Here is an 18,362-nt window from a genome sequence, read left to right on the forward strand (position 1 = left end):
GGCCCACTGATGATTTCCAAAGGGGCCTAGTTCCTGAGGAGCGTGGGAATGTTTGCAGGAGATGGGAGTGTCGCATGGTGTTTGGGTGGTTACTTAAACATCTTCAGATTCCCATATGAGAGATCCACATAGGTATCTGACATCAGGTATGCATGAGTTCTTTGTGTTCATTGGCTGGAATCAATTGATTGACTTGCCTATGGAGGGTGCTCATTTCACTTGGTCCAATGGCTGAGAGGCGCCTACTCTTTTTAAATTTGATTGGTTTTTGGTGTTGGGAGATTGGAAAGAGGAATTCCCTGATGTTGCCCTAGTGGAGTGGCTATGGCTAGGCCTAGGTCGGATCATATTCCTATCTTGTTGGATTGTTGCGGGCTGTGGCAGGTGAAGTCTCCTTCTTGATTTGAGAATATGTGGCTTAGTGCAGAGGACTTTGAAGATAATGTGTATCATGGGTTGGGGGAGTACCAGATGCAAGGAAATCCTAGCTATGTTTTGGCCCACAAACTGAAACTCTTGAAGCTCGACATCAAGAATTGGAATTGGGAGATATTTAGTAATTCGGAGTGGAGGAAAAACCAGTTGATGGCAGAGATTGCAGATTTAGATCTGAAAGGAGATGGTGGACTAAGTGGGAGGCGGATCAGGTTTTGGTTGGATGCTTGGTGTGAGGGTAATCCTCTCGCACATATTTCTTAAACTGTTCAGGTTGGTGATTGACAAACATAGCATGGTGGTCGACTGTTATCGTCTTCTAAACGGGGCGGTGACATGGGATGTTTAGTTTGCTAGGCTGATTCGGAGTTGGGAGTTGGAAAAGGTTATAGCTTTCTTTGATTTAATCAATCGGTACACGGTGAACATGGAGGGCGATGATAGGTGCTGTTAGAGAGGAGCTATGCAGGATGGATTTGTGGTTAAATTGTTTTGTCAAATGCTTCAAGGAGATTCAGAGATCGCATTTCCATGGAAGACAAAAGCCCCTCTCAAGGTGGCTTTCTTCGGATGGATGGTGGTGTGAAGGAAGATCTTGGGCATGGACAACTTGAAGAAGCGTCGTTGGATCGTAGTCAATTGGTGTTGTATGTGCAATAGAGCTAAGGAGTTGGTGACTCATCTCTTATTGCATTGCCTAGTAGTGAGTGATGTTTGGGCTATGTTCCTTATCTATTTTCAGGATGTAGTGTGTATTGCCGGCGAGCATTACAGAAGCTCTTAAGTCTTGGAAGGGATGTACAGTGGGAAGTCAATCTTGTGAAGCTTGGAGGGTTAGTCCGTTATGTATTTGGTGGGGTTTATGGAGGGAGAGGAATAGGAGATCTGTTAAGGGTGTGGAAGCATCAATTTGGGTGCTGAAGTATTCTATTTTGTATTCCTTATTTTTTGGGTGAAAGGGTGTGTTTGTATATCTGTAGACTATTTTGTTGGTTTTTTGAATGGTTTAAGGGTATAGTGCTTTCTTTTGTGAATTTGTTCCTCGGCTGCGCTCCCCCCTTTGAGCACTCTTTAATAAAATTGTACTTATATATGTATAAAAAAAGTACTAATTCCAAAGGAAGTAAAGGAATCTGTAATACTTGTAACCGAACAACTTCTAACTTCTTTTTTTTTTTTTCATAATTGGTGTTGAATTGTATTAAAGATAAAGAGTGAAATACAGGAGCACAGAGGGCATACCCTCAGAGAACGGACCACAGATAAATACAAAACATAGAAAAGCCCACTTCCAATACACATCAAAGAATTGAAAAAACTTAAGGGACAATATCATTGAGTGTAGCATCTTGAACATCCAACACCTCCCATGGCATATGTTGTGCCACTGCCACTAGATTCTTAGAAATGTTGTCATGCAGTCTGGCATTTCTTTCTTGTTAAATACCCCAAAGAGCAGCAACAAACAAACTTTTTAGAGACCTTGAATCTTGGTAAAGCTGTTGAAACCAAACAAACAGAGCACTGACACTAGAGACCATAGCAAACTGCTCCATATTCCATTGAAGAACCTCCCCAAGCCAAGCCTAAAAACCCCGAGAAAAAGTACATGCCACAAAAATGTGATCTCTGGTATCTACCTCCCTGCAACATAAAGAACATCTAGCTGCCAACCTAATTTTCCTTTTCTGCAAATTCACCAAAGACGGCAGCTTATCATGCAACACAAAAACTGCGTTCACAGACCATCTAGGTCTGGCCTTACCCCAACACAAAGAGTGCCAAGCTACCTGTTCACCTGCAGTTTTACATGCCTGCCAGGCCTTCTTGAATGTGAAAGTTCCACCAGCCCATTGTAAAGTGTCTTCCCCAGCATAGAGAGGCACATTAAGCACAAACTCCCGAAACTGATGCAACTCAGTAGCCTGCAGAAACTGAAAATTCCAAGAACCATTAAGGATGAGACTATCCAATGTAGAGTTCCTATGTAAGGAGAGATTCCTGACGAGCCCATGTCCAAACTTCTGAACAATTGTTTGTCTATCACACCAAGGGTCTAGGAAGGTAGAAATAGACGCACCAGTTCCAATTTTATAGTACACATTCTGCAGCATAAGGTCTTTGACAGCCAACATGGATTTCCAAATAATAGAAGAACCCCTAGGGATAGCATTCCAGAAAGAAGAATGAGGAGCATACCTCTGTTTAAACCAAGGTACCCAAAGCCTGTCTTTGCTAATTAGATAGTCCCAGGCCAATACACACTTTGAGGCTACTTGAATGTCAACCAACTTCCTCACCCCAAAACCACCTTCAGACTTGGGTGTAGAGATCAAATCCCATTTCAGCAGATGCATTTTCTTGGAATGATCCTTAGTCCCCCATACGAAATCTCTACACATTCTCTAAAGTAGGTTTATGACAGCAATTGGGATGTTGTAACTACCACACCAATACAGAAAGATAGGAGTTACCACAGCCCTTATAAGCTCAGCCTTACCTGCCAGTAATCGAGTGTTCCAACATTGGATTTTGTGAGTGACTCTATCAATGAGAGCATGACATTGAGATTTCTTTAAACCATTGGGACACAAGGGTAGTCCCAAATACTTAATAGGAAATTTTTCTTCAGTGCATTGGAGCAAATTAACAATGGCCTGCTTTCTTCTAGTTGCTCTGGAGAACAAAACACTAAGACTTCTGTTTTACTAACTTGCAAATCAGTGGACACCTCAAACTTTTGAAATATACTTGCAAGGGCCCTAGCATTGGAAATGGAAGCCTCACATGCCACCAGAAGATCATCTGCAAAAAATATATGACAGGAAGAAGATTGACACCTTCTAGCTGCATGAGTCACTGATATCTCACCTCTTTGAACAACATTGTTGATAGTTTGAGAAAGGTGCTCAGTTACCAATGTGGATAGGAGAGGAGATAGAGGACAGCCCTGTCGAAGCCCTCTACCTGGTTGGATAAACCCAGTAGGAGATCCATTAACTAGGATATAGTATCTAGAAGTTGTGAGAACAGTTGAAACCTGGTAGAATGTTTTATATATATATATATAAGTGTTAGGCCATTATGTAATTACAGAAAGTTGATAGGGGCCCTTGTGTAGTTAAGTAAGACTTGTACTCTTTATATCAGCCTGTACACTTTATTAGGTTAGAAGATGATGAATATACAAGTCTGAAACTTCTCTCTCTCTCATATATATAACTCTGAACATGGTATCAGAGCGTACGTTCATGGGTGTGAGAATCGTAATTGGGTTCTTGTTGTATAAGATTTGAATTGCAGTTGTGGTGTTGGTGATCTCTATCGTCGGTTCCTTGTTTGTCGTCATCAGTAGCGGCTTGTTCATCATCGTCAAATCTGTAGCATCGTCCGATCTGGGAGTTGTTCGTCGTCGTCTCTGCCGTGTTCGTTGTCGTTCGTCGTCGTCTCTGCCGTGTTTGTCGTTGCCAGCAGCTTCTTTTTGGTTGCCAGCGAGCTCGCCGACCTCTGCAATCTTGATTCGCAGAGGTGAGGTTCATCTCTGTTGGCTGGAAGTTGCAGCGATCGCTGCTTATGGATTTGGCCGTTACTTGTGATTGGGTTGCCGTCGTCGCCGCCGCGTTATTCCCCGGCGTCTGTGAAGGTGTGAAGAAGAAGACCTCTGTTTGGCTACGCGGTTATAGCTACTTCAATCCTGGTTTGCTAAACCTGGATAGCCCAGGTTAGTCCAACCCGTTTGACCAGGTCCGTTGGCCAGGCCCGACCTGGTCCAAGACTCGACCCGGTTCCAGATCCGAGTCATTTTCCAGGTTCGGCCAGAATACAGAATCTGTTTTTTTTTTTGCCGTTCTTCTTTTCTGTTTTGCTGGATTCAACATGGCATCTAGTTCAGATTTACTTTCACCCACGAACAGTCTTAATTCTCCCATGACTTCAGTTAAACTCAATGGGAAGAATTACATATTGTGGGCTAAATCTGTTGCCATTTTCCTCAAAGGCAGAGGTCTTGGTTCTCATTTGACTAAAGAGAAACCCAAGGCAGCTGATGTCTCCTTTGATGCATGGGAAAAGGAAGATGCTCAGATCATTTCTATGATGATAAACAGTATTGAACCCCAAATTAGTTCAACTCTACTTTATTTGGATACTGTCAAGGAGATATGGGACAGATTGCTGCAATTGTATTCTGGGACAGGTAATATCACTCGTGTTTATGAGCTCTGTAAGCAGTACTTCAATCTTGAACAAGGTACTTAAAGTATAGAAGAGTATTATTTCAAAGTTATGGGAGTCTGTGAAGAGCTGAATATGTATCAGCCTATTACAGGTGATGTTCGCAGTATGCAACAACAGCGTGCGGACTTTAATGTTGTCCGTTTTCTTACTGGTTTATCATCAGCATATGAGCCTTTTCGTGCACAGATTATGAGCAGCCCAACACTTCATCTCTTGCTGAGGTGTTTTCTAGACTTCAGCGTGCTACACTTGCAAGTGATACCTCAAATTTGAATACTGGACAGAGTGGTGAGCGTTCAACATTAGTGGTTTCAAAGGGTGAACATAATACTTACCGTGGAGGTCATGGGGTGGTGGTCGTGATTCACGTGGAGGACGTGGCCGTGGCAGGGAATACAGAAAGTGTACCCATTGTGGTCTTTCTAATCATATTGTGAACTTTTGTTGGGATCTTCATGGGAAACCATCTAGTTATGCCAATCAAGTTTCCTCTTCTCCGAATGATGTTGCTTCTGGATCGCACAACGTAGCTGAATCAGATACAGTTCCTGTTCCACGGGATGAGTATACTCAGTTTTTATCTTATAAGCAAGCATCTAATTCATCTTCCAGGGCTACTTTTGCCCAGTCAGGTACTGCACACACATGTCTATTGTCTTCCACTTGCAGTCCTTGGATCATAGACACTGGAGCATCTGATCATATGACCGGATGTTCTTCTCTTCTATCTGATTTTCATTTTGTACATCCTTCTCAAAGTGTTACTCTTGCTAATGGTTCATCCACTCAGGTTTCAGGTTTCCCTTTAATTTAATGTCTATCAGTAAGCTTACTAAATCTCTCCAGTGCTCTGTTACATTTGATCCTACTTCTTGTGTGTTTCAGGATCTCAAGAAGACGAAGACGATTGGTACGGGGCATGAAGCTGGTGGCTTATATTATTTTGATTTCGAACCTTCTCCTGTGGCTCTTCAGTCTTCTCTGTCTCCATTCCAGTGGCACTGTCGCCTTGGTCACCCGTCACTTCAAGTTTTGAAGCGTCAAGTTCCTTGTCTTAGTCATTTGAAATTCTTGTCATGTGAAGTTTGTCAACTTAGTAAGCACCATTGCGTGTCTTTCAAGTCTAGGGTTAATAATCGTGTCGCTAGTCCTTTTCATTTGGTTCATTCAGATGTATGGGGTCCAATAAAACATTCTTCAATCAATAAATTTCATTATTTTGTGACATTTGTGGATGATTATTCTGGCCTGACTTGGTTGTTTTTAATGAAAGATTGTTCTGAGTTATTTTTAATTTTTCAAAAATTTCGCAAAGAAATCAAAACTCAGTTTGGATGTCTAATTCATATTCTACGTTCTGATAATGCTAAGGAATATTCTTCAACTCCATTTGATACATATCTTAGTGATAAAGGAATTATTCATCAAAATTCATGTGTTTATACTCCACAACAAAATGGAGTTGCGTAAGAATCGACATCTCTTAGAAGTAACTCATGCTCTTTTGTTTCATATGCGTATGCCTAAACGGTTTTGGGGTGATGCTGTTCGTACTGCCTGTCATCTTATTAACCGTATGCCGTCATCTGTTTTAGATGGCAAATCTCCACATTCTATTTTATTTCCTGATTCTCCCTTGTTTTCTCTTCCTCCTAGGGTTTTTGGATGTGTATGTTATGTCCATAATCTTGGTCCTGGTTTTGATAAATTAGACCCACGTGCCACAAAGTGTGTTTTTCTTGGCTACTCTCGCTCTCATAAAGGTTATCGCTGCTATAGTCCTGTTTCTCAACGGTACTTTATTAGCGCAGATGTAATGTTTTCTGAGTCTATCCCATATTTTTCAGATACTGATTCACTTCTTGATATCACTCTTGTGTCGCCTCCTTCTGCCGTTCCTATTCCCTCACTCTCTCTTCAACCTCGATCTCTTGTTCCTTTATTTGCCCCGTTACAGGTGTACACTCGAAGACCAAAGCCATCTGTTGTCATGCCTCCTCCATCGTCTTCCGAGTCTTTGGATCCGACGCCTTCCACTGTGTTTGATTCCTTGCCTATTGCACTTCGTAAAGCTCCTCGCTCATGTGTTACTCACCATCCTATTGCTCATTATGTCTCTTATAATTCCTTATCGCCATCATTCTCCTGTTTTTCCTTTAAGTTGTCTACTACATTCGTTCCTAAGACTGTGCAGGATGCGTTGTCTGATTTGGGCTGGAGGAACGCAATGCAAGATGAAATGGATGCTTTGCATAAGAATGGCATGTGGGATCTTGTTCCATTACCTCCGGATGTCACACCTGTTGGTTATTGCTGGGTATATACTGTGAAGTATCTTCCAGATGGGTCTGTTGAGCGTTTAAAAGCACGTCTTGTTGCCAAAGGTTATACCCAAACTTATGGTATTGACTATGACGCGACATTTTCTCCCGTTGCTAAGATTTCTTCTATTCGTGTTTTGATTTCTCTTGCTGCTAATAGACATTGGCCTCTGTTTCAGTTAGACGTTAAAAATGCCTTTTTGCATGGTGACTTAGCAGAAGAGGTTTATATGGAGCAATCACCTGGGTTTGTTGCTCATGGGGAGTATCTTCACACTGTTTGTCACCTTAAAAAGGCCCTGTATGGATTGAAACAATCTCCACGGGCTTGGTTTGGAAAATTCTCTGAGGTGGCGTTAAAATTTGGTCTTAAGAGATGTCAGACCGACCATTTGGTGTTTCACCGGCGCATTAAAGCTGGCTTCATATTTCTTATGGTGTATGTAGATGATATTGTGATCACAGGTGATGATTTTGAAGGCATTGCTAAGTTGAAGTTGTTTCTGCAATATTAATTCCACACTAAAAACTTGGGTAAACTTGGGTATTTCTTGGGCATTGAAGTTGCTAGATCTAAGAACGGTATAAGTTTATCCCAACGCAAATATGTGTTGGATTTATTAGAAGAAACAGATATGTTGTGTGGTCGTCCGGTTGATACTCCTATGGATTCAAATACAAAACTTGTATTTGATGAGGGCGATCTATTTAATGACCCGGGCAGGTTTCGCTGCCTTGTTGGGAAATTAATTTATCTCACTATCACTCGACCTGATATTTCATATGCAGTTAGTGTTGTGAGTCAGTTCATGGGAGTTCCTAGAATGCCACATTGGATTGCTGTTCTTCGGATTATACGATATCTCAAGAAAGCTCCAGGTTTAGGGTTACTATATAAATCAAATGGTTATCTCAGGGTGGAAGGTTTTACAGATGCTGACTGGGCTGGTTCTCCTTCAGATAGGAGATCTACTACAGGCTATTGCACATTTGTAGGAGGAAATCTTGTTACATGGCGAAGTAAAAAGCATACGGTAGTAGCTCGATCTAGTGCTGAAGCTGAATATAGGGCAATGGCCTATACCACTAGTGAGTTGATATGGATACAACATTTTCTAAAAGAACTTGGGTTGATAGTTGAGGCTCCTACTCAATTGTTCTGTGATAATCAAGCAACAGTTCACATTGCATCAAATCCTGTGTTTCATGAGAGGACCAAACATATCGAAGTTGATTGTCACTTCATTCGGGAAAAAATATTAAGTGGGAGCATCTCTACTCCATTTGTGAAGTCTGAAAATCAATTAGCTGATATGTTTACCAAAGCATTGGGTCATAATCGGTTAAGAACTATTTTGTTCCAAGCTGGGATTATTTGATATATATTCTCTAGCTTGAGGGGGAGTGTTAGAATGTTTTATATATATATATATATATACATATATAAGTGTTGGGCCATTATGTAATTACAGAAAGTTGATAGGGGCCCTTGTGTAGTTAAGTAAGACTTGTACTCTTTATATAAGCCTTGTACACTTTATTAGGTTAGAAGATGATGAATATACAAGTCTGAAACTTCTCTCTCTCTCATATATATTACTCTGAACAAAACCCAAGAAATCCAATGCATACTTCCTTAACACCTGCAATAAAAATTTCCATGAGACTAAGTCATATACTTTCTTGAGATCCACGTTCATTGCCATTGAAGCATGTCTTGCAGAATTAAAGTCTCTAATCAACTCATGGGCCATTACTAAGGCATGTTGAATGTTTCTGTCTTTAACAAAGGCACATTGTTTAACCCCCACTAGATTAGGAAGCACTTTAGACAACGTATTGTTCATAATTTTGGTAATTATCTTGTACAACACATTACAAAGTGCAATAGGTCGAAATTCCCCAAGCTTCATTGCATTCCCAACCTTAGGGTATAAGAGCAATGAAAGAGCTACTCACCCCAATTGGCATGGTACTGGTTCGAAAAAAATGTTGAACTGCTGATACTAGGTCTTTATTAATACTAGATCAAAAGGTTTGAAAAAACCTTGCAGGGAACCCATCAGGCCCAGGGGATTTGTCTGGATTAAACCTCATAACCACATCCTTCACTTCCTCATAGCCAACTTCCCTATCAAGCATGAGAGCATCCATCTCTTGAAGTTGATGTCTAGGACTAATAGCACACACAACAACATCTCTTTTAGAAAACAGATTGGTGTAATAATCCACAAACCATTCTCTAATGACTTTTAAATCAGTTGTTGTATCCCCATTATCATTCTCCACACTAGTAATGGCATTAAAATTTCTGTTTTGCTTCAGCTTGTGATAAAAATAGGCTGCACATCTATCATTATCCTTCAACCATCGAACTCTGGATTACTGAGCAAATAGAATTTCTTGATCACTGAGGGCAGCCTGAAGAGTTTCTCTAGCCCTCTGCTCTGAATCAAACATGGAACCCCTAGTATCAGCTAGAAGACCCAACTGATCATCCTCCAATTGCTTCCTAGCTTCAATAACCTTCTGTCTTACATCACCATAGCAATTCTTATTCCATTCTTTGATGGCAGATTTGGCATTCCTGAGCTTCTTAAGTATTATGTGGAAAGGACTACCACCCACCTCACTCTCCCAGGCTTTCTCAACCAAAGGATACATTGCATCTTGTATACACCACGCCTTAAGCATCTTAAAGGGTTTTGGACCAGAGGCAAAATCCTTGGAAATATGAACCAGAAGACCATAGTGGTCAGAGCACTTAGCAGAGCTATAAGAGACCTTAGTACCAGGCAATTGATCTAACCACATGTCATTGATAAAGACCCTGTCTAACTTTAACAAAAATTCTTCTAGAGGCCCTCTGTCTATTACACCAGGACCAGTCCCCATTGGAAGCAAACAACTCCATCAAGCCAGCAGTTTGAATACAATTGATTGAATTCATCAAGCAGGTTTTGAGGAACTCTGCCACCCCCCCTTTTATCACCATAAAAGCAAATAGCATTCCAATCCCCAAGGTCAATCCAAGGACCATTAGCAATAGTAGAGTAATGTACAAGCTGCTCCCAAAGCTCTTGTCTTTCTTTTCTAGTATTTGCAGCATCACTGGAGAGCACCAGAATTGCTCCCCAGTTTTAAGCAGCATGCTTTGTCCAGTGTCATGAACAGCAGTCACAGAGAACACCAAGGGATTCCATCCCACCCAAATCCTACCATAAGCATGAGAAGAATAGTTATTTAACCAACACCAATTACGCCGAATCTTCTTTGAGATGACATCAAACAAACTTAGGCGAACTTTAGTTTCTACTAAACAAACAAACTGAGAAGCCGTGGACACCCAAAAAAAAAAAAACTAATTTTTTCTAACCTGATAAAAAATCTCTCTAATAGAAGGAAAATTGGCTTCTCTTAGTTGAAAGGTGCAAAAATGAAGTGGGTTCAACTAAACACAATAAAAAGTAGTACTTGATCGTCTCATACCAATGGTGCAACCCGTTGTTCCATTGGTGGGGGACTACTTGGACGATCTCTTTTTTCTTCTTTTCTTACTTTAAGGTGCTGTCTAGGAATATGGCCGAACACGTTTCCAACATGGCTAAAAGTATCTTGTAATTTGAGTTTTTTCTTTTCTTTGTTGGACACGGCATGGACACGATGGACACGTCTGTGACACTTTCGGGACATGATGGGATAGGTCTGCAATTATATATGTTCTTTGAAAAACATATTATGGGTAGGTTTAGGAAAAAAAAAAAAACAATATCTATCCAGCTCTAAGCTTTAAATTAGTGATTACATTCAATCATTCATGATAATTTGGAAAAAAAAAAAAGCAAAAATATGTTTTGCATATATAATAATACATTATATTAGTTTTTTTTTTTTACGTATCTGTGCTGTGTTTTTGTCTCTCTCTCTTTTTATTTATTATATTAAATTTGTTGTATCGGTGTGTCCGTATTGTGTTGTACCTATGTCCTTGTCCATATCTGTGATTCTTAGGGTGTTGTTACCCATTGAAGTGTCTTTTGATGTTATTTGTGTAATTGCTATTATTAACTTTCTTGTTTATTAGATCTTATAACTACATGCAACTTGGTGGTGCTTATTCGCATTTATGAATATAACATTATCTAATGCAATATAATCACTTCAGATAGAGAGGTGGACCAAACAATATATTTCTTCAACTGGTGAGGGCAAGTCGGAGAGAAATCCGAAGATGTTACAGCTGGTTGACTGGCTACGGAAACATATTCCTCTTGAAGATTCCTCAAGAGCAGCTGCAGGCCTAGTTCATGGCGACTTTCGAATTGATAATCTTGTATTCCATCCCATTGAGGTGTGGTACTTCAAAAACTTTGAACATATTGAAAGCAAAAACTCAAGTCAATTTAGTTATTGGAATACTCATATTATTCATTGAGTGGACAATTTGCTTGTATGAATCATGAACTTGTGAATTTAAATTTTTAAGAAAATAGGATGTCAAGTTGTTTTGTTCTAGAGTTGGTTCCTAATGTGGTTTAAATCTCTACATATTTACTGCTTTACGTAAATTCCATCTAATTACTTGTTTATGCTGCAGGATAAAGTAATTGGCATTCTTGACTGGGAGTTATCCACCCTTGGGAACCAAATGTGCGATGTTGCATATAGCTGCTTGGTAATTAATTCATTTTGCAATCCTCAAAATTTTCTATGGAAGATGCTCTTGCGATTTGTTTAATGTAACTGCAAAGGTTCTTTTATCCTCATTAGTTTTGGAATTATTTTTATTGATTTGTTTAAACTAACTGTGAAATTCCCTATTAAATCACTTGATACTTAAAATTTTGTTAGAAAACAAGTGTAGAAGCTCGACAACTGACATTTTTGAGATAATTGATGTAATTTTTTTTTTTTCTTTTCTCAACAGCATTATGTTGTGAATTTCGGGCTTGATAACATACAACAGGATGAAGGTTTGGAAGTTACTGGTATTCCTGAAGGACTTCCTTCAGTGGCAGAATACGTGGCAGAATACTGCTCTGCGGCTGTAAGATCTATATTGCCAACTAAAATTTGGTAGTTCTCATGTACAATAATTAACAAATGCAAATGATCTTATATATAAAAAAGGATAAAATAGGTGCTCAGTAAAGCATTGAGCTTCTATGGTGCATACATTTCTCCAACGGAAATAGTTATCCATTTGATTAAATTTTTTTTTGATAAGTAAAATATATTAGAAAAGCATTCAAAAGGGGAACGCGTCCCTAATACACAAAAACGAAAAACCTAAGGACCAACAGAGTCCAACAGATCGAACAAATCATCAATCGAGGAGCAAGCGCTGCCTCTTACATAACAGAAAAGAGAACGAAGAATATGAGATTTTAAGTTTGCAAGAGATGATTCCTTTCCTTCAAACCACCAAACACAGTGTGGGACGATCCTCCAAAAATCACGAGCATGACCTTTAACAGGGCATCTTCTCTGTGCGTTGATTAATTGAATAGAGTGCTTAGGCATTACCCACTGAATGCCAAAAATACTGAATATGGGATTCCAACAATCATACGCGACAATGCATAAGAATGTGATCTACGGACTCACCGTCTGTTTTACATAAGCAACACCAGTTAACAATGGTATTGCCTCTCCTTCGCAAATTATCAAATGTCAAAACCTTTCCCTAGGTAGCAGTCCAAACAAAGAATGTGACTCTAAGAGGAGCTTTAGAGTGCCAAAAAGACTTCCATCGGAATTCTTGGCCAGCGAAATTAGACAAACACAAGAACATGGATCTTACTCCATATCTACCATGAGTGGAGGGGATCCGCAAAATATCATCACAACCTCTGCCAACATCCTTCTGTCTAATACAACAAGTCCAAAAAAATGCATGCTTCTGCCATCTCTCAATCTTGAAAAGAACGCCTAAAACGCATATCCCACATAACCCCACTGCTATCGAGTTGATAACAGTCCACTACGTAAGCATGCTTATTCTCAGCAATACTGAAGAGATGAGGAAGGTATAGAGGCAACAACTGATCACCACACCATAAATCTTCCCAAAATCGAACATACCTACCATTACGAACCTTGAATCTAATATGGGTGGAAAACACATCCCAACCCTTTCGAATGAATTTCCAAACGCCAACGCCTCCCGTGACAGAAACAGGATGAGAGGAAAACCCCCACTTTCCTCCCCAAAACGACACGAGACAACTCTTCTCCACTGTTGATGACGCTCTTTACCGAACCTCTATAACCACTTCCCCAATAAAACTCTATTGAAAGGGACCAGCTTTCGAATGCCTAAACCGCCTAATTTCAAAGGTTTGCAAACTTGCTCCCAATTAACAAGATGGTACTTGAACTCCTCTCCTCTTCCACCCCAAAGAAAGTCTCTCTGAATTTTTTCGATTCGTTCAGCAATAGAGCACGGGATTTGAAACAGAGATAAGAAATAGGTAGGAAGGGATGAGAGGGTACTCTTAATAAGAGTGACCTTCCCCCCCTTTGCCAATCTTTTTTCATACCTGTTAATCACCGGATCCCAACTCCCCACTCTCCTGGAGGAAACTCCCAAAGGCAATCCCAGATAAGGAGGTGGAAAAACACTAACTCCACACCCAAGAACTGCAGCTAAGGAGGAAATATCTGGAACATCCCCCACTGGGACAAGCACACTCTTTCCAACATTGATTTTAAGTCCGGACACCGCTTGGAAACAAGCGAAAATGCACCTTAAGTATCTGAGTTGGGACATCCCCCACACCGCTTGGAAACGAGCAAGAATGCACCTCAACTATTTGAGTTGGGAGACATCAGCATCACAAAAAACCAAGGTTTCGTCCGCAAACAACAAATGGGATATCTTAATTTGATGAGCAACATCTCTACCGACTATGAACCCCCTTATGTAACCCAGTTCCTCCTCTCTTTTCATTAATCTGCTCAATCCCTCCATAACAATAAGGAATAAAAAAGACGATAAGGGATCTCCTTGTCTTAAACCGCGCGAAATCGGGAAAAAACCAGCAGGAGATCCGTTCACAAGCACAGAGAACATAACGGACGAGATGCAAGATTCAATCCATTTTATCCACCTATCTCTGAACCCCATCGTCCGAAGCAAGTAAAGAAGAAACTTCCAATTAATGTGATCATAGGCTTTCTCGATGTTAAGTTTGCATAAGACGCCAGGAACTCCACTCTTCAATCTAGAGTTAACACATTCCCTTGCGATAAGAACGGAATCCAAAATATGTCGTCCTCCAACAAAAGCATTTTGTGACACTGAAATAATTCCATGCAAAACATTTTGCATCCTAAAAGCAAGGACCGTGGCAATAAGCTTATACATACCTCCCACTAAGCTGATTGGCCTAAAGTCCTTAATATCAGAGGCGTCGCCCTTCTTAGGAATAAGGGCCATGAAAGACGCGTTCAATGATTTCTCAAATGTGCCATGAGAATGAAAATCCTGAAAGGTGCCCGTCACCTCACTACGCACCACCTCCCAGCTCTCCTTAAGAAACTGCATAGTGAATCTATCTGGCCTGGAGCTTTATCACCATTACAACTTGATAATAATAATTATTTTATGTATTGTCATTCTATTAGTGGTTCTGAAAGTGAACTCTGGCTGCTATAATCAAAATATTTTATTTAAAGAATACATATGAATGTGATGAGGGTTAACTCTATTCGTCTTTAATTAAGACTGAAGGGATCTACCCCCCTGAATGTGTAGTTACTGACATGTGATTGGTGTCCATCTTAATGTTCTAATATTTGTCACCTAGCATACTTCCACTTACTACTGTTTATCTTACTGGAACTGCAATGTAGGGAAAACCATGGCCTGTTGATGAGTGGAAGTTCTATATTGCCTTTTCCTTGTTTCGTGGGGCATCAATCTATGCAGGAGTACATAGTAGATGGATTATGGTATATTAAACCGTCAAATCCAATCTGTTGATTTTGATAATTTGAAATTACATTGCCAATTTGGTACTTCATATATGATTTTATTCACCATAACTCTGCAGGGTAATGCTTCAGGAGGTGAGCGTGCACAACAAACAGGAAGAAAAGCTAATGTACTCATAGATGCTGCATGGTCATATATTCAACGAAAATCTGTGCTTCCTCAACGTCCTCCATCTGGTAGCTTTATCCTTAAACAATTTAATTGATGTTGTAGTATATTTATTTCTTATTATTATTTTTTGCCCTATTTGATACTCACACACACCCCCTCAAGGAATTGTTTGCACCTAAGAGATTTGAACCTTAGACCTGATGCTTCCTGAGGCACCATGGTCAAGTTCTTACCCACTTGAGCCAACCCTTTGGGGTTGTGTATTTATTTCCCAATTCCCGTAATAGAAATAGTAAGATTAGTAGATTGATGAGGTGTTAACTTTATGAAATTTCCTACCTTTTAGGAGAATTGCATAATGGAGAAATAATATATCTTATTTTATAGTCGAATCTAAGTATCGGTGCACTTGGAGAAAGAGGAACAACAATACTATTACACGCCAGTACTAATGGTACAATCCTACTACTGATAAAGTAATAAGCTGATTAATACCATTCCTAACACTAATAGGGTAGAACTAACGTCTCTGGGGAAGATTAAGTCATCTCAACATGCGAAGCGTTTAAAATACTACTATTATATAAACCATAAAGCCTGTTAAAGTAAATTACATCACAATAGTAATTAAGCGAGAACAAATACAAATGATTAGAACTCACAATTTTATTGCTAAAAACTTTTACACATTACAAGGCAAAACAAAGCACTTGTCAACCAATATTCATTATTCCACTCTTATTTCTACAAGATACTTTTAAACTAGTCTACACACACACACACACACACACACACACACACATATTCATATATATTTGTAGTTATATATACTGGGATGTTGTGGCCTGAATTTGGTTTCGAGTCGGGTTGCAACCTGCTTTTAACCCGACGACCCTATGATTGAGTTTTTCCGCTTGCGGGTTGTGGACCCTGTTTAGTACTCTCTTGTAGCCCGGTACATAAGGACGCTTAGGGTTTGGAGTGGGTAGAGAGAGAGCACTGAAAATTGCAGAGAAAGAGAATGGGAGCGAGAGCTAGGGTTTGGGGGCCTGAAACTTGTAATCTCTTGTTTTTCTTGCCATTCATTTGGTTAATTTTTTTTTTTTTACGCAAAACCAATGCCTAGTGTGCTGTTTCCTCCTCAACTATTCAGATGCAATAGAACAAGTTTACTCACAACAATTTGGAAATGGGAGCAAAGATCAAGGCCTTCCAAAGGAAAGGGGGAAATTTGTTCCTAGTAATAAGGTTTTGGAATTGAGAAAGAGATTGATTAAATTTATGGAAGATCACATATACCCCATGGAAAATGAATTCTCCAAACTCGCTCAATCTACCCTACGTTGGACAGTTCACCCAGAGGAGGAGAAGTTGAAGGAGCTAGCGAAAAGAGAAGGCTTGTGGAATTTATTTATTCCTGTATGTATCTGGTTCTTCTTCCATTCCATCTTTTTCCATTCCTTATTTTTGTCTTCCTCTTTAAAAAGCAAGTTTTAAGCTATTATATTAAGTTTGTGGAATATAATATATTGGCATTGAACATAATGAATCACGCTTCAATTTTTGCATGCAGTTAGATAGCGCTGCCAGGGCAAGAAAACTAATTTTTGATGGGAGAAATGAACTTATTGACAATTCAAACAATTGCTTATTGGGAGTTGGCCTCTCAAACCTTGAATATGGGTACCTTTGTGAGATCATGGGTCGTTCTGTTTGGGCTCCGCAGGTGTTTAATTGTGGGGCGCCTGATACTGGAAATACGGAGGTAAGAATGAACTTCAAATTCATTAGCATTCAGGAACAAATACATCAATGCAATTGCCACATTGGCTTTCCATTGTCTCTGAATGTACACTGCGTCCAAAAAAAATTATTGTATGAGATTTGCTCCAAAAGTTCCGAACAGGAAGGTAAAGGAAATGATGTTATTCATTCACGCGACCATTAAGAGATGATTTATTGATACATATAAAAAGCTTCCAGTGGTCCAGCTTGCTTAGTCATCAGTTTTCTAATTTGTGGAAAGGATTGAATTTTGTGCCTGGTAGTGTACAATATATTTGTGTATATTCACTATCTTTGTCCATGTGCATGCTTTATCAGATCTGGTCATTAAGCTTACTTTTTCATTTTAGGTATTATTGCGCTATGGCAACAAAGAGCAACTACAAGAATGGCTTGTTCCCTTGCTTGAGGGTAAGATACGGTCTGGATTTGCAATGACAGAACCACAGGTTGCATCTTCTGATGCAACTAATATTGAGTGCTCTATTAGGAGGTAATTCCATGCAACAACTCTGAAATTATGAACCTATAATATATAATTGTAGCCGCGGTTGAACACTATTTTATGGGATGCTGGCATCCTTCCTACAACTTTGTTCCGACCTTAAAAGAGGAAAAAGATCATGGTTGATAAGGCATTGATTTGCCCATAAATGAAAATGATGACGTTTTCAACATGGCGTCAGCTTTAATTATTTTGTGAAGTTTGATGATGAGTCAACTGGTTGCATCTGTATGGTCATAGTGATGTAGGACTTGAGGAGCAGCCTCAAATAACTAAAAATTGAAAAGTTCAAAGGTTGAAAATTCAAATAATCAGGTCTAGAGTTTGAGGTTTTTATTTTTAATTATTTTTATCCTTGTTTTATTTATGTATTATTATTATTTTTATTTTTATCAAAAAAAAAAAGCTAAAAAAAAAAAAAATGGAATGAGAGCAGCTAATTGGAGTCACACCAACAGGTCTAGGCATCGCACCTATCGAAGGTATCGCACCCTCACAATTTGTGAATCACTCACAAGGGTTTTTCATAAGATATTGATTATTTATTTTTCACTGATTCAACTAAGATTACACTTCATCCCTTTATAGGATTTCCACTCTTGCCTCTTAGACATGGACATGACTTTTAGCCGCCTAATAATTGAGGTAATAAAAAAGAATCACAATTATTCAATTTCTTAACTCATAACTTTGTAACATAAATAAAAACCAGCTGAATTGCATCATAATGCCCCACCAAGCTCATAAATGATGCAACTTGACCAAAACCCACAATTATTCAAGATTCCAAGTGGAACCCACATCATATATCATATACCAAACTAAGGCTTGAGCCTTAGAACCCGTCTTTCCACACGTGGAAGGCAGCTGCCACTGATCTCCATCACATAGACTTGTACAAATTTCTCAAGGTACTTGTTTCAATGTTATTTAGGGTGTGAGCAAATAATAATAAGCATCAGAAATTTCT

At 39.4% G+C, this 18,362-nt stretch overlaps 1 protein-coding gene across 1 annotated transcript in view; it reads left to right on the plus strand.

The window, feature by feature from the left end:
- Window positions 1-18,362, plus strand: part of LOC132293933 (probable acyl-CoA dehydrogenase IBR3) — a 35,312-nt gene that overhangs the window by 5,898 nt on the left and 11,052 nt on the right. The window contains exons 5-12 of the mRNA XM_059791603.1: window positions 11,158-11,343; window positions 11,590-11,667; window positions 11,920-12,039; window positions 14,850-14,948; window positions 15,050-15,167; window positions 16,256-16,521; window positions 16,676-16,867; window positions 17,238-17,380. Of these exons, the coding sequence (XP_059647586.1) occupies window positions 11,158-11,343; window positions 11,590-11,667; window positions 11,920-12,039; window positions 14,850-14,948; window positions 15,050-15,167; window positions 16,256-16,521; window positions 16,676-16,867; window positions 17,238-17,380 (1,202 nt within the window). The remainder of the gene's footprint in view (window positions 1-11,157; window positions 11,344-11,589; window positions 11,668-11,919; window positions 12,040-14,849; window positions 14,949-15,049; window positions 15,168-16,255; window positions 16,522-16,675; window positions 16,868-17,237; window positions 17,381-18,362) is intronic.

The sequence above is a fragment of the Cornus florida genome, unplaced genomic scaffold (assembly GCF_030987335.1).
Source record: "Cornus florida cultivar Cherokee Brave unplaced genomic scaffold, ASM3098733v1 CherokeeBrave_3.0.0_Hap2_Chr01, whole genome shotgun sequence".
NCBI classification, from domain to species: Eukaryota; Viridiplantae; Streptophyta; class Magnoliopsida; order Cornales; family Cornaceae; genus Cornus; species Cornus florida.